Consider the following 17,367-nt stretch of genomic DNA (forward strand, 5'->3'; position numbering starts at 1 on the left):
AATTGTCGTGAAGGTTGGAGGTAGGACTAGAAGGAAAGGCATAATTAACGGCCACACGGTTTTGTCCAGCATAGTTGAGTAATAATTCTATTTTTCTGGTGCCAGATGCCCACAATACAGTTCAAATTGCTAATTCCGTGGTCGAGTTTATTATAGCTTCGTGCGTGCGAGACGTTCGATTTGTCTCGAAAGATGTTTTTTCTAGGTTTACCTTTGGCTTTGGATTTAAAAGGTTACCTAATAGTCTATCCTTCTGGGGTAGAAAGAAACAGATATATTTAAATCAAACAAGATAATTTCACATATGTTCCTGCTACTTTTATCATCGTTCTTAACAAAGAATGGTCAATTTGGTGTGCTTTGTATCATAGAATTACTTGTGAACTGATACAATGTTCTGTACAACGCAGCTTTCCTACCAATGCATCCCTGAAAGAAAGATGGTTAGAATGTATTAGAAGAAATGACTGGGTGCCAGCAAGATCGTCGGTCATCTGCTCTGATCATTTTCCAGAAAGTGATATTTACCGTGTTGGCGGGAGAATTCGTTTAGGGACGAATGCGGTGCCGACAAGATTTCTGAATTTTCCAAAATATATGAGGCCAAAGGTACGGTAGACACTAGACAGTGACTGTATATTTATAAAGTTTGAGTTCCAATTACTATACCTTCATTTTAGCCCTAGTTAACGTAAAATTCACAAATTTTAGGCTTCAAACAACCGACAAGTGAGACCTGCAGCAGTTCCAGATAAGAAACGGCATTTTGAAGCACAAACCGCTGAACCTGAAATAGTTCTTCACGACCACAGCTACTGTGCGCGAACGTCTCCTGGAAAAGTTGTTCAACAGCAACGCCGTAGGGTGGCAGAAATTGAAAAGAGGTTGCATGCAGCCAGATTGAGAACATACCGTCTGAAAAAAAGTAAAAACTCTGGATGAGGTCATTGCATCTCTTAAGAAGAACAACTTGATAAGCGATTCGTGTGGTCTACCAAGTGAGCTCTTGCAACGTATGAAGCTACAAGCTGGGGCAAGAGGAGTCAAATACTCTAAGGAACCGCAATGCAATCATTTGCAATGACGCTTCAGTATTATTCTGCTAAGGCATACAATTTTGTGCGTCAGAATTTTCAACTTGCTCTTCCCCATCCAAGTGTGATAAGACGCTGGTATGGAAAACTTCCCGCTGAGCCTGGCTTTACTAGTATTGCCTTTTCTGCTATCAGAAGAAAAGTAGAGGCATCAGCAAATCCTATAATATGCTCCATAATGATGGATGAAATGTCGATCCGCAAACAGGTTTTTTGGGATGGAAAACGATACCGACGATATGTAGACATGGGTACTGACTGTGAGGATGGTGATTCTTTGCCTCTTGCTAAAGATGCATTAGTTTTTATGGCATCTTAAACTGTGTGAATTTCCTAAACCGCCATCCATGACGCACACGTCGTCGGCACTGCCATAGCCGTAGGACGGGAGTAAATGTGACAGTTCCATATCAGAAACAAGAGAAATCAATTACACTGGAACTCAAATCTGATACGGTATGTTTATAATACCTCGTTCGCAGATATTAAGATCTAACTTATCGAACTTTTTATTTTCAGATCACCCTCAATTACGTCGAGGGCGACGTGAAGTCAATTACCATTAATTAATTAATTATGTCTTAATTTTTTCATGTTCTCTTATTATCATTCAAAACCTTGCGTTTCTTATAAAGCTGTTGTTTCTGAAAAGGAAAGTTCAGTATTTTGATACGAGGCAGTACAGCGCGTTATTTCGTGTGATCACAGAAATGGTTGATCTAAAGACAGGTTGGAGTGCTTCATCTAGTAGGGTAGGCAAGTATCGTGGGCAGAAAAACTGCGTGTGAAATGTTCACATGTCCAGCTAGTTTTGAATCTAATCTAATTTCTGGTTTCATGAAAGTGCAAAACGAGCCAAGCTTCATGTACACACGTATATGGGTGGATAGCTATAGGTGTAATTATGATCAAATACATGCAGGCCATCTAGATTGCATCGCCGATAAAATTAATATTTATTATTATTATTATTATTATTATTGTAGATGGTAATAAGGGAAGTGACGCATATCACCGATAAAGGTCTGGTGCATCACGTGCAAGGTTAGTCGTAAAGAATAGTCAATTCAGGACAAATACATATGAAAAGGATGAGAAAATAATAGCAATACGTTACAAGAATCCACGAATTCGATGACAGCCGTAAAAAGTAGCGGGTTAACTAAAAGGTTATAAGTACTGAACACAATACTGTTTTACCGTGCGTCTATATAGTGTGCGTATTTACAACATGATAAAAGAAAATGTTCGACGGTGTACGAAACAGAAACCACATAAAGGAGAGTCAATACACCCAATTTTAAACAGATGCACATTTAGCCGGCAATGACTGGAACGAAGGTGAAACAAAATATTCTCATGCCGGCGCGATATTCCGTCTGACGATATTCGGTCGAATATGGAAGTTTGAAAAACTCGATAGTTAGGCTACATCCTATTTCATTGTTTCTGTATTCCGTGTCCCATCGCGATCGGATGGACTTCCTAATCTCGCTTTTCGCATCTGAAAACTGGATCGTGGGTGACCAAAGAGATGGAGGTTGAGAAGCTGCTGTCCGCGCTAACTCATCCGCAATTTCATTTCCGTGAATGCCGCTGTGACTGGGTATCCAGCTGATGGCTACGTCGATGCCTGCCCGTTTGATCTGTTCAAGATAAGGATACATTGCATTAAAGATATGACTAGGCATGTTTAGCGGCTCGCCAATGGTCTGTATTGCGCTGAGGCAATCAATGAGTATGGCGAACTTGTCTGTGCTCAAACCGTTCTCTATCGAATTAAAAAATCGTCCCATATCAGCCAAAACTTTCGATATTGATATACCAGGTGCCGATATGACCCGTGCCGAATAATCCTGTACTCGCAGCCAATGTTCCCTCTATTTTTTCACGAGTCCGCGCGCACTCACAAAGTCCCTTGGACGACACTGCGTAACGACTAAACAAAAGTTCTTCATTTGGGCTTTTTTGTGCGTAGCTAAGATGTCTGTGCTCAGATTCCGTGTCAGCACTGCGCAATTGCGAAGAGGAAACAATGCCCTGAATCTGAGCCGTACGATGCAAATGAGACCAAGAGAGAAAAATGACTAACCCGTGACGAAATACGAATTTGGAGTCGTGTTCGTCTTATGAATGGAGATTTTCTTTCAGTTTTGGCTGATACGCGTGAGTGATTCTAATATATGTTGAACAGCGGCAATCTGTACCACGAGATTTGCAGACACACATAGTGTCAAACCATAGTCTCGTAGACGGTGTGGACAAAACAAGATTGAACGGCTCACTGCATTTGGGTACGTCATACTCTCCATTAGGCCAAAGGCAACTTCAATGCAATTTTTGACCGGCTTGTCGAGCGCAAAATCTGATAAAAACGGATATGAATGGAAGTCTTCTGCTGTGCTGATTACGAAAACATGAATTTTATTCTGCTCGCTGCCCTGCAACCCACAAACATCAGTCTCAAGTTTTGCATTGTGATCAAGTGTGACATTGTGATGCAACAAATCTCTCCGGCGGAACGAGAGTGAGGCTAAGAAAATGGCAGACAGCATTGTTGCGTCCCAACGCCAAACTCGATCACAATGCAAATTTTGTGGCTGATTTTGGGGGGTTCCAGAACCATGAGCAGGGTATAAAATCCATATTTTCGTAATCAGTTCAGCAGCTGCCTTCCATTGATATCTGGTTTATCGAATTTAGCGCCCGGCAAGCCGGTCAAAAATGTTCGTAAAGTTGCCTTTGGTAAAATGGAGAGTACAACGTAACCCAAATGCAGTGAGCCGTTCAGTCTCGCTCTGTCCGCACCATTTAGGGTGCTATGTTCAGACAAACCTTAGTGCGACATCATGCAGACTTGCATGATACAGAGGTGGGCACATTTTCCATGATCAAGCCATATCATCGTAACATCGCCGGTGCGCGTGAGGTATTGACCAGAACTTTCACCTTACGCGACCCATAATCTCAGAACCACTGGCGTAGCCAGCGCCGTTGTCAGCTTCAGATAAGCGGTTGGTGGGATTGCTAGCTTGAAACAATTGATATGGCAAAACTACCAATGTTTGGTACGACTGTTGGTAATTATTTGAAATTTACATATTTTGGCACGTCTCGGATAAACCTGCCGGTGCTAGCCGGTTTAGTGCTTCATGGTGAGATTTGGGTTGCCATATTTGTGTGGTTTCAATTCCGGACACTCTTTAGCGTCTACTAGCGGGGTTTACAATGAGGTATGGACATTAGACACACTGTCAGTAAATATGACGTCACACTGGCAAAGCTTCGCCCATCGACTGTATACAGGAGTGGAGTGGAATATATGTTCTGAATTGGCCCATCTCTTATGTGAGCTCTGCTGATTGCTTTGATCTGCAACAGATTTTTCACAGGCCACATGAAATCGTCTGGCAGGCCCCATTCTGACAGCCCTGTAATACTGTTAGCCGTGTTAGGTCGGTGTGATTATCTGGTTGTGTGTTGTAACAAGGTCCGAAACAACACTTTTTTAGCCCTCTTCCGCCCAAAAAACCACTGATCTTCGGCCCACCATAAGGTAATCGATGCAACTTCTTGCGGACTTACTATATACCAGGGCTTTTCAACCGGGTGTTTCGCAGTGTCGGGATCAAGTCACTACCTTCGAGTCACAAGTCGATTCGACTCATTGTACATTTTGACTCGAGTCAGGTCAAGTCAAGCGATTTTCGAAGTTGATTCGAGTCAAGTCAAGTCACTCGATTTCTAGAGGTGACTCGAGCCAAATCGAGACAAGTGAAGTCAAGTCGGAATTCAAGTCAACTGGCCTTTTCGGTGTATGAGGCATGATTACGTCATCGCATTTTGCTAGCTGTCTGAAACACAAGGCCTGGTTACATGCTCGACCCGACTTGGCGTTCAACTCGTCTCCGGTGACGTCACGCCTCATCTCCCAGCTGACTCGTAAAAGGGCCCTGTTTACATGATTCTTCCGGAAGCTGTATCGTGGACGATCGGGTGTCGCTTTACCCCTTACAAATATATATTCGTTAAGTCTGGTGGGCAAAGGTACAACGACTATGTGTGTTTGGTCATACTCTGAAACGTTTCTTATCCCCGAAATTAACGAGGATGATGAGATGCTCATAATATCGATATTTGTAGAGGAAAATATTCTTGTTCATATCATGATTGTAGAGGAAAACAACAAGTAGCCTATATGCTATCAGCTAGCTTTTTCGGCGTCAACGAAGATGGGCCGTGGAGTAGGCGGGAGTAACGACTGTTTTGATATTTCAGGCATCTCTTGTCGATGCGATTAAAATAAGGTCATTACCACTCAAGTGACCCACTTGCAAACCCCATGTGGCCTCTAGTTGTTCGGCCGCTCCTCTGTAACCGACTACCCCATGTATGCGGGTGACTCAAGAGTCATGAAACAGCAACTACTGCAGCGACTTTATTGAAGCATCTTGGCATGATATACCAAATAGGAAGTTAACAATACCAAGAATGTCTATAAAAACTGTCAGCAGATCACTATAACCCAGAACAAAGCAATAATCCCAACACCTCTGCGCGTCATCATCACCAGGAGAGTCACAAATCTATATATCATCCTGCCGGGAGAGACACCAGCTCCATCCCATCACACGCGCGCTCACATCGGTTTAGCCAGTGGAACAGTATGTACGAAATGCAGCAATCGTCCATGTATTCCCGTGTGGATGTAGCACACTGCACACTGCACAGCCGTTTCTTCAATCGGTTCACTATGCATAGGCTATGCATTTCGTAGTAGAATTGTATATAGGTTACCGGTACAATCCACATAGCTTCCGAACTGTAGTCTGAGAAGTAGAAATACAGATGTACCGTTTTACCTTGTTTGCCATTTTATATAACTGATGACAGCAACTAGGCTACTACAGATCTAAGCGTCGCAGCCACATATCAAAGAACACAAGGAATCGCTAATAAAACTGCACGAGCACAGAGCACGGTTGCTACACCGGTACTGGTGTATTACATGCATTCCTTCGTAAACAAGCGAGCACTTACAAAGTAACCCCACCTTTCCTTGCCATGTTTTCCCAATTTCTCAACAACAGTTAAAAAACATGGATTACGATTAGGGCTGGGCACAATAAGCCCATTTACATGGTCAAGTCGTCTTGAAGCCAAGTTGTCTTGGAGCGACGTCATGAGACGGCTTGCCAAAGTGATCGAGTTTACATGGTCATGTTTATCGCAGCTCGAGTGATACACAGCACTGTGGGATTCAGCTCGGGAATATGATACGGCAGTTGAGATATCTAGAAATACCTTCAACACAATTCTAGTATGACCAAATACGCCGTGTATATATTCTTTCTGATTGTGAGTTGTGCAAGTGGCGCTTGTGCATGGAAAACCGTAACTCGTACTTTTTAAAGGAAAAAGAGGGCCTATTCCATAGGTGTAAGTGTAATTTTCACCGATCAATCTGGTGTCATGGGGGCGCACTATAGCCTATGACGACAGCGTAATGCAAATGATCGCATGATCGAAGGCTTCATATGATTCATATTTCCGACTGTTAATCACCGAGCATATGGATATTTTTTCACAAGAGCTTCCCTCATTTTAGATTAACAATCCACCGAATATTAGCCAATCTCCAGGACATCAGAATTGCGCCAATTTTCGCTTTGCAGATCTAAATTATACACTAACAGGTTGCGGCATTATGCTACTCAGATAGTCAATTCATATTTACCATTATATACAATAATAGGACGTTCAGAAACTCTATTTCGCGTTATTCGCTATACACTACATACATGGATACACGGTACTATATAACCATACAATAAATGACTTTATTCCATCAATTTTAATAATACACTGTGATTAATCCTGGCCCAAAATCACTTATAGATCGGGAATTGACTATATAATCCCAATTCGAGCAGTAATTAATTGCGATTTCAAAAGTACGGCCCTCGGTCGATTTCCAGCTTTGTCTTCACGTTAAGTAGTGAACTAAATATATCGACGATACATTCCTATCAATTCACCCTTTAATCTGGGTGTATAGAGCATTTGCGAGTTACGTCATTTTATAGCAAATCGCATTACGTTTATAGCGATCCTATTCAGACGTTTGTCCTATCGCATGACCTACCTAGACGGCCATCACTCTCCCCCCACTTTTTAAAAGGGTAGGCCATTTTATATAATTCCCTAATATACGACGCATTTTTTTAACTGTGAAACTCTGGTTATTGGCTTCATCGCTGCATTCAGTTGTTCTATCCCTCTCAAATTATAAGGTGAACACACGAATCGAGGGATCGATTCATCTTTTAGTTCTATTTTACATGAATACTTCATGGCTTGTTTCCCCCGCAAATGCCCGACAAGATCTTCCAATTCTGTGGCAAACGGCTCATACACCGCTCTCCATGTTTTTTCGTCTATAATAGTATTGGCGTCGTCATTAAGATCGCGCTGTTGGAATGGCGCTTTTGACAGCAATACGGATTGCTTACGAAGTTCTTCCAATTCCAATCTAACCTCTATATTCGATTCATTTTGCAACACATATTCCGTTATTGGACCATCGAATACCTTTCGCGGGAAATATTTTGGCCTTTTATTTGTCGTTGAAAACGAGGCAAAATCTCCACTATGAGATTTTTGATATTTCGGTACGCCTACGTCAATATCCACTTCGGGGCCTAGATCGAAAAGATCTTGCGTCCTAAAACTTTTCGACCCGCCGCACTCACATTTTACACCCAATGTGACCAAATTCCGTGCCTGCACTTCACCACTATTTTCAGCGCATATCCTAACGGCGCTGTCACTATTAAATTGGCACGGGTGCGACTTTCCAATTTCTAACGACCTAACATTCGAAACAGCTTCGCGATTGCTGTTTTTCACGTTATTTCTTTGTTAGGCCAAAGTTTTTATTTCCCGACCTTCAACATCAAATTCTATTACGGCATGAATCGGCAATGAACACGGAACGCCTATTTCGGACTGAGCTAGCTCGTGACTTGCAATTGATGGGCTCTTTAACACCGTATCAATTGAAGGCAGCGGTATAACCTTGTCTATCCAATGATATCCAATAATATTTAACGGGACATTACCACACGCAAAAGGAATTGAAACCCCATCAATTTCTATATATATCAATGACTCGACCTGTGACGACCCACCTATACCTAATATTGTCGATGTAGCCAATTACCCGCGTATAAAGCTAATTTCCTCTACGATCGGATAATTATCTGCCAAAACTTCAATTTCGTATTTCCATCGAGTAAATTCATGTATTATCCACTTAATAGCTTAGTCAAATCATAGCTGTTCAATCAGGAAATAGTCTTCTATTCCAGAGTACTACTCAAAATAGTTTTTTTTATACATGCAGACATATACAACGTTGTCTCTACTTCTACTTGAGTATCAACGCTGACTACTTTGACCAGCGTAAAATTTATTTCCTCTATCTAATCAAGTTCTCCGGACAAATAACTAAATAGAATTGAAAATTATAATTCCTTTTTATCTCGACTTCATGGGAATCAGCAGTGGACAATGTAGGCCTACGACATTTTCTAAAATACTATCAGCTACTGTATCGACATGTAACATGTATCGGAAAACAGCTATCATGCACCAAATAATCAGCCTATTACTGGGTGATATCAATATTGCTTCTTCCGCAGTAATAAATTGATTTTTATCGATCATTTTGGGACGCTGAGAAGGTAATAATACCTGTGGCACCTTCTCTCGATCGAGGGGCGTTAAGAAAGTCCACTGTACAATGTGATGATTTGCGTTCGCATTGAGCGACACTCTTTCTGTCATTGACCGTGGTGTCGGGTGATTTCCAGATTCCAACTTCATATCTTCTGTGACTCCGGGCGACGACTGAAGGGACCCACACTTCGGAGAAGGTGTCACTGGTTCGACTTTTGCCGGCGTCGGCATTTCTAACAGATTTGGAACCCGATCTATGATTTCACTCCTGGCCACTCCAGATTTTTCTTGGCTCCTTAAGACTGGTTCAAGCGAATCGGCAGTATTTTTGGTACTCACTTTCCGGACGGTAGTCAAATAAGTTCTCGCTTGTTCCACGTCTCTTTTGGCTTTTTTGAACAGTTTTGCCGTCTTGTGTAGGATGGACGTCACCTTTTTCACGAATTTTGCTTGATGCTGGACACGTGCTGTCACCTGACCTTTATTAGCCCGAGTCGTTAGCTGTCGTTGTTGAGTGGTCTTCATCAGTTGGGTGTTTTTGCGAAGGGTGCGAGTGTCCTCGTTACGTTTTCGTAGCCAAAATAACTTCATGATTGATTACTGCTCACCTCCCCACTCTTCAGAAATATGTGAAAGTCCACTCTCTTCTGAAGACGAATCTTCCAGAAGCAACAATGATTACCAGGCGCCTTGAATTACAATTCCGTAGTGGGTGCCTCCAAATGTGTTAGTAGAAATATCTTGCCTTCATTCTTGTTAGTAGGAAGATATTGTGTTTTGCCTGGGTTCTTTTGCTTGTAATCCAATTTTGGTGAATCACTGTTGCAGGCGGAGCAGTCTTCGAAGTGTCTTGAACTTTCAATGACCTTAGGGTCCAGTTTTAGCTAGCATATCTGTACGTACTTGACCTTGGTACCTTAATACAACCAAATACTCCAATATCAAACGTCACATTCAAGTAGCGATGTTACCATAGCAACAGACATTCTTAAAATGCATCGAACTGTTCCTAAAGCATACTAAAATCGTGCACTTTAACACATATGCGATCCAGACCATATCTCAATAGCAATTCCACGTATCCATGTATTCATAATTGACCCAGGGCCAAAGCATTCTGGTGAAGGGCTTGTTACATCGTAACGTTATCGTTTAAGGCTGATCAAGATTTTTTGTGTATTTGTATAATCTAGGGTACTAATCTAGTTTTATGACAGTTCTCACAAGCAACTTGTCTTGGTTTTATAACCGTCCAACCTCACTCAAGTGTAGGGGTCCTAGTCGCTGGGCGTGGACTACTTATGACGCATACTTTATTAATTCACACAAAACCACACAATTTCCAATATACGCCCAGCAAACACCATATATCTTTTGAACCTGTCAGGATATCTTTTTCTTGTCCGCTCATGTTCAAATCATATCTTGTGCATACCTTGTGCTGAAGTACAACTTAAATATATCTTTTTCTTGTCCAGTCATGTTCAAATCATATCTTGTGCATACCTTGTGCTGAAGTACAACTTAAATATATCTCTTTCTTGTCCAGTCATGTTCAAATCATATTTTGTGCAAACCTTGTGCTGAAGCACCACTTAAATATATATTTTTCCTGTCCAGTCATGTCCAAATCATATCTTTTGCATACCTTGTGCTAAAGCACAACTTCAATATATCTTTTTCTTGTGCATACCTTGTGCTGAAGCACAACTTTTTCTTGGCTAAATTTTGTCGAATGCTGAAAATATATTTGTGAGGAATATCGAATTCGATTATTGCTTCCTATTATGGTAGAGTGGCGTTTATAAATGTCAAGTAGATTATATTTAATTTTTACTCTTATAGGGCGAATTAGTCACCTATAGTGTCACTAGCTCACTACCGAATGTCCCACCTAGTGCCACGCTATTTCTTGCGATTTTGCAGGCTAAACTTCAATATCATATTAGCTCACATCATCGCGCTCCGCACCATCCGCTGCTTTCGGTGCTTGGGTATTAGTGTATTTAATTGGTATTACGCAGCCGGATTCTAATTCCTCGGGAGATGATCTGATTCCCAAATTTTGGAATCCGAATCCAACCGGCTCTAGGTGGCAATTTGAAAGTCCGCAAAATCCGGCTGGAGAATTTCTAGTTCTGCGTTCGAAAAACTTCTGCCAAAATCATGATATAGTATTTAAGATTATAAGTAAGCATCTTGCTTAAATCCCACTGTCGGAACAAATTCAGAATCCGCATCCAGTCCGGCTGTACTGTATCGCTGAAATCCTGCGCCGAATCCGGCTCCTGATCCGGAGTGTAAACGAGAGGTCATTTCTCCCACGCGAATACAAATCTCGGCGCGAAATATATTACTGGCAGACAAAGCGCTCTGATAATGGCGGCTTATAGCTACAGCTGTGGATTTGGTTTAGTTCCGTTCAGGAATTAATTATGGTGAAGTGAGGCTCAGCCAACCATTTCCTTTGAAGGATTACCTAAAACTGTGCATGGTAATTTATATATGCTTAATATTAAACATAGGTACGGTGTATGGTATAATGTCATAAAGTATACACCTTGGTTTGGTTTGCACTTCTGCGAATATCATGAGCTAGTGACAGTACTGGATTATCATGATGTGGTGGTCGCTCAAATCATGCGCTCTGATTGAATGTTTTTGTAATTCTGTCTATAATAGTGTAGCGTGGCGCTTGTGGGCTCAACGCTCAGCCAAAGACGTGGTACAAATTCCCAGAGATATAAAATAAGACAGTGGAAGCACAGACGGAAGCGAAGAATGCCACTGATGAGGCGAAAAACAAGAAGCCACGAAAACATGACAAGGGCAATATGTCTCCGTAGAAAATCCAGATCAAATGCTCATCCAGTTCCAGTAAGTATGAACTCATAATTTGCCTACCAACCACCAAGTATCACTGCAGTATTGCAGACTTGTACTGACTATACTTAATTAGTTGACGGACGACTATAACCAACGTTTTTTTCAGTACCGTAATTCTGTAGTACTGGATGCACGTTTGAAAAAAATATTACCGTAGTTTCCAAACAACTAAAGGGCGCCTGTCGTTATATAGTTGCGAGTTTTCAAATTTGAGTAATTCTAGTTGCGCTTTTTAAAAATCTGGTAGCTTGCCATCTATATTATCCAATATCCATCTGTTTTAGATGTATGGGAGAAGGCTTATAATGATTGATATGAAGGAAGTTGCGGACAATAGTAGCAGTCTAAACAGTCTGAACAAAGACGTCAGCCGCCCCAAAAAATTTTGGATAATTCTATTTCAACTGATGATCAAGTTCAAGGTATAATATACCGTAATCTGTTATTCTACCCAATATATTGTACACAGAATATTCATATGTAAAACTTTCATACTTTGTAGATGATGCGTTTCCTTCAAAGCAGCAACGTAATCCAAGTATTCAGACACAAGGCATGCCTATACCAATTCTAAGACTGCGGCCATCTCCTGATTCTGGCAATAAAAGTGTGACGAGCAAGAGTGCTGTTTTGAATGATGCTTGCAATGCAAGTTTGCCATCATGCGGAAAGTGTTCAAGAACAGCATGATCCCAAAATTGAATGTAGCGGCCAGTTGCAGGGAACTAACCCATGCAGTAAGCTCCTAACAATTTGATTCATTCTTGAATTTGAGTTATAGCGTCGCTCTGTTTTCCAGACGTTCCTTCATTTGCAAGCAATGTTGAACTGCAAAATTCTGACTGTCAACAACGAGGCCTGACACAAAGTAATGGTAAGATTATCATATATGATTAATCCAGCTTTCTTCTATTTAAATAATTTTTTAGCTGCTCCGTGCACACCATCAACTCAAACATCTGCATACAGTGACCACTCTGTTTCTTTGATGCGTAAAGACATTAAAGAATTGAAGTTAGAGATGAAGATGATGGATCTCAGTAAAGGTCACATCATCGCCTACTCGAAAAAACACAGTACCACAACACCAATTTTGCTGGAAGATCTTATTGAAGACCCCTGTCAAACCGTATCTCATCTGGAACAACTGGAAAAGAACTTGATTAACTGCGATTGCAAGAAGTCTGAACTGGTATGATTTTGTTGATTAGAGCAAACTTTGCCGGACTATGTAACTCAGACCTAGGCTAGCCCGCGAAGCCATTCTGAGCAGCCCGCGTGTCCATTTCTTGAAATTCAAAACACAAAACCTACTTCTGAATATTGCTGCGTGAAATTAAACCGTAAGCTTATAAACTGGGCCGGAACGGAAATATGCCGTGCATATTACGCAGCCTACGTCCCTCGCAAGCTTGCTTGCGTAATCCATATTCAACATAACGCCAATGTAGCAAAGTATGTCGTAACAGTTGAAATCCCAATAAGTCACTCTTTCCATATAGTTTAGTTCAAACCTTCTTTGTGCCATTGTCACATTACGCATTACACGGTCTGTGCTTCAAATTGTTTCGTGATAGGGTATGTTTCGAAATGCCTATTTCGCAAAACAAGTCAATCAGTGATCGTTTTTACTATGAGACATCATCATCCATGAACGATAAACGGGCATGTCAAAAAAGACCGCCGAAAGCTGAAATGCAAAGACGATAAGGAAAACTAAACACATGCCGCACCCTAAACCCCCCATTGGAGAAGGCTGGAAGTGTGGCCCAAAGTGATTTTGAAAATTGAGCTGAATGGAATAATTTCGGAAACTTTATTTAAATTTGCTTAGCGCTTCGTGCGATTTATTGTGGCCAGATGTCTTGGTATTGATATGAGTAACCTTCTCCCCCCTCTAAGAAACGCTTAATTTACAAAGATCAGCATTTCGGCGTTGCGTCACGACACACCAAGAAGTTGACAATGACATTTCGGATGACATGTGACTCTGTGAAGTGTGCTGCCAAAAAGTTCGATGGCGAGGAAACCTTGCAGGGATATCTGCACATCCCTGAAACCTTGACCAAAAGTACCGCCTCATGTTGGCCGAAACCGATATATATATATATATATGTCGATTTCACCAAGCAGCAACTATTCGGAAGTCAGCGATCAAGACAATAAGCTGTATAGCAAAAATAAACAGAAAATAAATTTTCAAAATTTGACTCTTTACAAGACTACTAAACGTAAGTTGTTACTAATATTACAATCGCAATTTCAAAACCCTCAATAACGGCTAGAGGATTTTTACCAAGGTAGGGTATTTTGATTTCCCTTTTCGTGGAAGATCGTCGCAGCTAAATTGCAAATTGTTACCGACCACACAGCTTTATAGGCTAAACCCTCGTTCAAGTCATCTTTTACTGAGATCCAACATGGCAAAATCAGAAACAAGTACGTTGAATGGGAACTCTGTGTTGCGTCTCGAATGTTTTGAAATCTCAATTTTGACACTGCGGTAATCGCATTCGAGAGATATTGTTACCGCTGGTGGAGATTCCGATTTGCTGCATTGTTTTGTGCTGCCCCTGATCTACTTACATTCTCTTTGAAGGAGCATGTAAAGTGGCTCATCCTACGGTCGAGAATCAAACAACTACTGCTAAAGTGGGCGGCTTTCCAACTGTTATTGGAGCTTGCAAGGTAAATTTATTTATGAAGTTGACGTCTGTGTGACAGCTGTGCTCTTTATCATATTATTTGACAGTAAGTGAATCGTTTCTACCTCCAGGGCTGTTACCATTCTTCTTCAGAACACTATACCAGTGGTTCCCAAACTTTTCAAGATATGATCAGTTATTTTGTAATCGCGTAATGCAACTTTGACATAATGTAATTTAAAAAAAATTTATTGTAATTATTGAATTTTGTCAATATTGTCGGTCTTGCATAAATTTTTGATCCTCTCGTTGCACTTGCTCAGATTTAGCGGTGGAACCAATGTCACCAAAACTTTTGGGCAAATAATTAATCACTCATTTTAAACTCCTTTCAATTCACATTTTAACACGGGAAGCCACATTTTAACACGGGAAGCAAGTTTATCCTCAACTGGTTGCATTTTTACTGCATGGGAGGCTCAAATTGCAATGGCCTGACCCATGTTCCCTCTAAGCTGCACACGTGCGCAATTGCGCAGTGCTGACACGGTCTCTGCGCACAGAAAATTCAAGCTGCACACAAAAAATCCTAAGTGATGTCATTGTTTTAAGTTGTTACGCAGTGCTGTCCAAGGGACCACGCAGTGAGTTGATGAGTGTGTGCAGACTCGTCAAATATCAGAGGGAACATTGGGCCTGACTATTCTGGGCCTGGTGTTTCGGTGGCGAACAAGAGGCATGGCAAATCTGGCTCAATTCCAACGTGTAGAAGTGAAATTATTGAGATACCAAATTAGGGATTTGAAACTTCGCATCTACTGGTTGGAATTGCGCCAAATTTGTTATGCATTGTTTTTTTTCGACAACTTGACAATTTCATAGGGATGGCAGCAAAATTAAAAAAATAATTCAATTTTTTTAATAAATTGAAAATTTTGTAACTCTAATAACTTGGCTCAGGGGCAGGCCACAGGTAGCTTTCATCCGACTGTGATGAGATGTAGTGGCACCTATGGAGTCGCAATGTACAATGCGAAAATGGGAGTGGAAACGGTGGCTTTTGTTCCCCTGCAATGACAACAAACGGCCAACAGCAACGAAAATAATTTCGATTATTTAATAACTGCAAGTTGATGCTGAAGTAACCAAGTATTTCGGCAGTGTCATAAGTCACATGTCCTTGTAAGGGTGTGCATTAGACTCGGACTAAAGTGCATTTGATGTAGGTTTACGTTACTTTGACAGGGTGTAACATAAAAATAGCCACAATTGCAATTTATTATCAATTATCAACTTCCTGTGGAAGTACACGGCATCCACAAGAAGAAGTGCAACAAATCGTAATGGATTTAGGATTTAGCGCAGTACAATAGTCTTTTAGAGTTGGCGAAAAATGTCCGACCTTAAAGTCATTGTACATAATGTAAGAGCAACATGAATTGATTGTATTGTTGGTTTTAATGTTTTGACATCGCATCGTTAATGGGTATACAACCAACTATATGTACATTGTACAGCTAGCTATACTATCCCGTTCACCAAAGAAATTTTTGAAGCTGGCCCAGAATCGTTGGAACTAAAACCCCAATCACACAGTGCGGATGCGGGGATTGGATCATGGGGTTCCGCGACGCGAGTGGAACAGCGGAAGTACCGATGAGTTATACGATCTTCCAGGGCCGTAACTGTCACACTCCAAACACCCAATTAGGGGGAGCTCGGCTGAACCCAAAATTACTTTGTTGGTCGTTTGTTGAAGTAGATGTAATCAAATTGAAAATTTTTATCGTGCTTTGCGCGATTTCTTGTCGCTGTAGGTCTACATTTAAATATGATTAGTAAGATAAAAAGGTGCTTATGTTAGAGAAATACACAAATCGGCGGTGGCGATTACCACACCTTGAAAAGGACTACGACTCTACTATGTGCTAAGAGGCGGGCCTCATAACGCTTTCAAACCCGACAATGGGCCACGGCCAAAAGATGGCTGAGAACCCCTGGCTCAGCTTCTAGATGTTGGAATTGAGCCAAATTTGACGCGCAGAGTTTTATCGATAATTTAGTCGAAGTAGATGGTAAAGTTTGACTTGGCTGTCACACACCACCAAGGTTGTCATGATTTACAAAAGACGATTCGGACTCCTTGGATGAATGTGACTTGACATGACCGTCCCACGGTACTTAACCCAAACACATAATTACTTTTTCTCTACTGCTATAATCAATCAAAGTAATCAATTAATTTATGTTATAGGACGACGATAAATTGGGAAGACGGGAGCTAGACTGTTATCGAGGAGGCTGAAGATTCCGATACCGATAACATGGACTAATGCTAATGCAGAAATATTTGCTGAAGTGATTGCACGGTTCTGTATCAAGGCACAATTCTTGCTAACGTATTTTCTTCATCCAAGTTTTTTATTTGGGCGTATTTTGTACTGATTTCATACAAAACAGAAAGCCATATAAAGGATTTTAAAAATTGGCGATTAGTTTTCATTCTGAATCAAGGCCTACCTCTTGCTGTCTACTTTTGTTAACGTATGCTGTGTGTTGTCACGGACTGTTATTTTACCTTCATTCTTCATCCATTTTTATTGCAATTTCCCGTCGAGGTCTAGTCCAGTGCATTTTTTGTATCTTGAACTGGTACAATATAGAACAGAAAGCCATACATGATTTGTAAAACTGGCGATTCGTATCTGTTCATATGTGAAGTGCAGCATATAGCAGGTTTAGCCAACCAGGGTTCAAGGTCACACAGGGTCGAGTTGTTCAAAAAAGATCTTATAGGATATCGTCGAGGATGTTTATCAGGACATCTTTGAGGATGTCCATCAGGATAGCTTTGAGGATGTTTATCAGGATATCTTTGAGGATGTCCATCAGAATGTCTTTGAGGATGTCCTACAGGACATCTTATATATATCCATTTCTGTCGACAAATGTATATATTTTGCACATAATTGAAGGACATCTTTTGAACTCATGGAAGATGT

General features: G+C 41.0%; 2 protein-coding genes across 7 annotated transcripts in view; one reads left to right on the plus strand and one right to left on the minus strand.

Moving 5' to 3' along the window:
* LOC145442920 (uncharacterized) overlaps positions 1 to 10,170 on the minus strand; it is a 263,740-nt gene extending 253,570 nt beyond the window's left edge. The window contains exon 1 of one of the 2 annotated variants that reach the window (XM_080320966.1): positions 9,751 to 10,170. The gene's annotated coding sequence lies outside the window, so the exon portion shown is untranslated. Of the gene's footprint in view, positions 1 to 9,742 lie in introns of both variants that reach the window. The other variant, XM_080320967.1, reaches the window with a different exon arrangement.
* Positions 10,171 to 10,183: 13 nt separating this feature from the next.
* LOC145442911 (uncharacterized) lies at positions 10,184 to 17,042 on the plus strand. Of its 5 annotated transcripts, none has more exons than XM_080320952.1 (7): positions 10,184 to 11,711; positions 12,005 to 12,142; positions 12,223 to 12,457; positions 12,520 to 12,594; positions 12,650 to 12,912; positions 14,320 to 14,408; positions 16,620 to 17,042. In XM_080320952.1, the coding sequence occupies exons 3-7, from the start codon at positions 12,355 to 12,357 to the stop codon at positions 16,648 to 16,650; spliced, it is 561 nt and encodes a 186-aa protein (XP_080177078.1). In that variant the 5' UTR covers positions 10,184 to 11,711; positions 12,005 to 12,142; positions 12,223 to 12,354; the 3' UTR covers positions 16,651 to 17,042. The 5 variants fall into 5 exon arrangements, with proteins under 5 accessions (XP_080177078.1, XP_080177081.1, XP_080177080.1 ...); XM_080320955.1 differs by having other exon boundaries at positions 12,520 to 12,588; XM_080320954.1 differs by lacking the exon at positions 12,005 to 12,142.
* Positions 17,043 to 17,367: the final 325 nt, after the last annotated feature.

Source organism: Botryllus schlosseri, chromosome 7 (genome assembly GCF_051294905.1).
Source record: "Botryllus schlosseri isolate E-star chromosome 7, Bs_hap1, whole genome shotgun sequence".
In the NCBI taxonomy this organism is placed as follows: domain Eukaryota; kingdom Metazoa; phylum Chordata; class Ascidiacea; order Stolidobranchia; family Styelidae; genus Botryllus; species Botryllus schlosseri.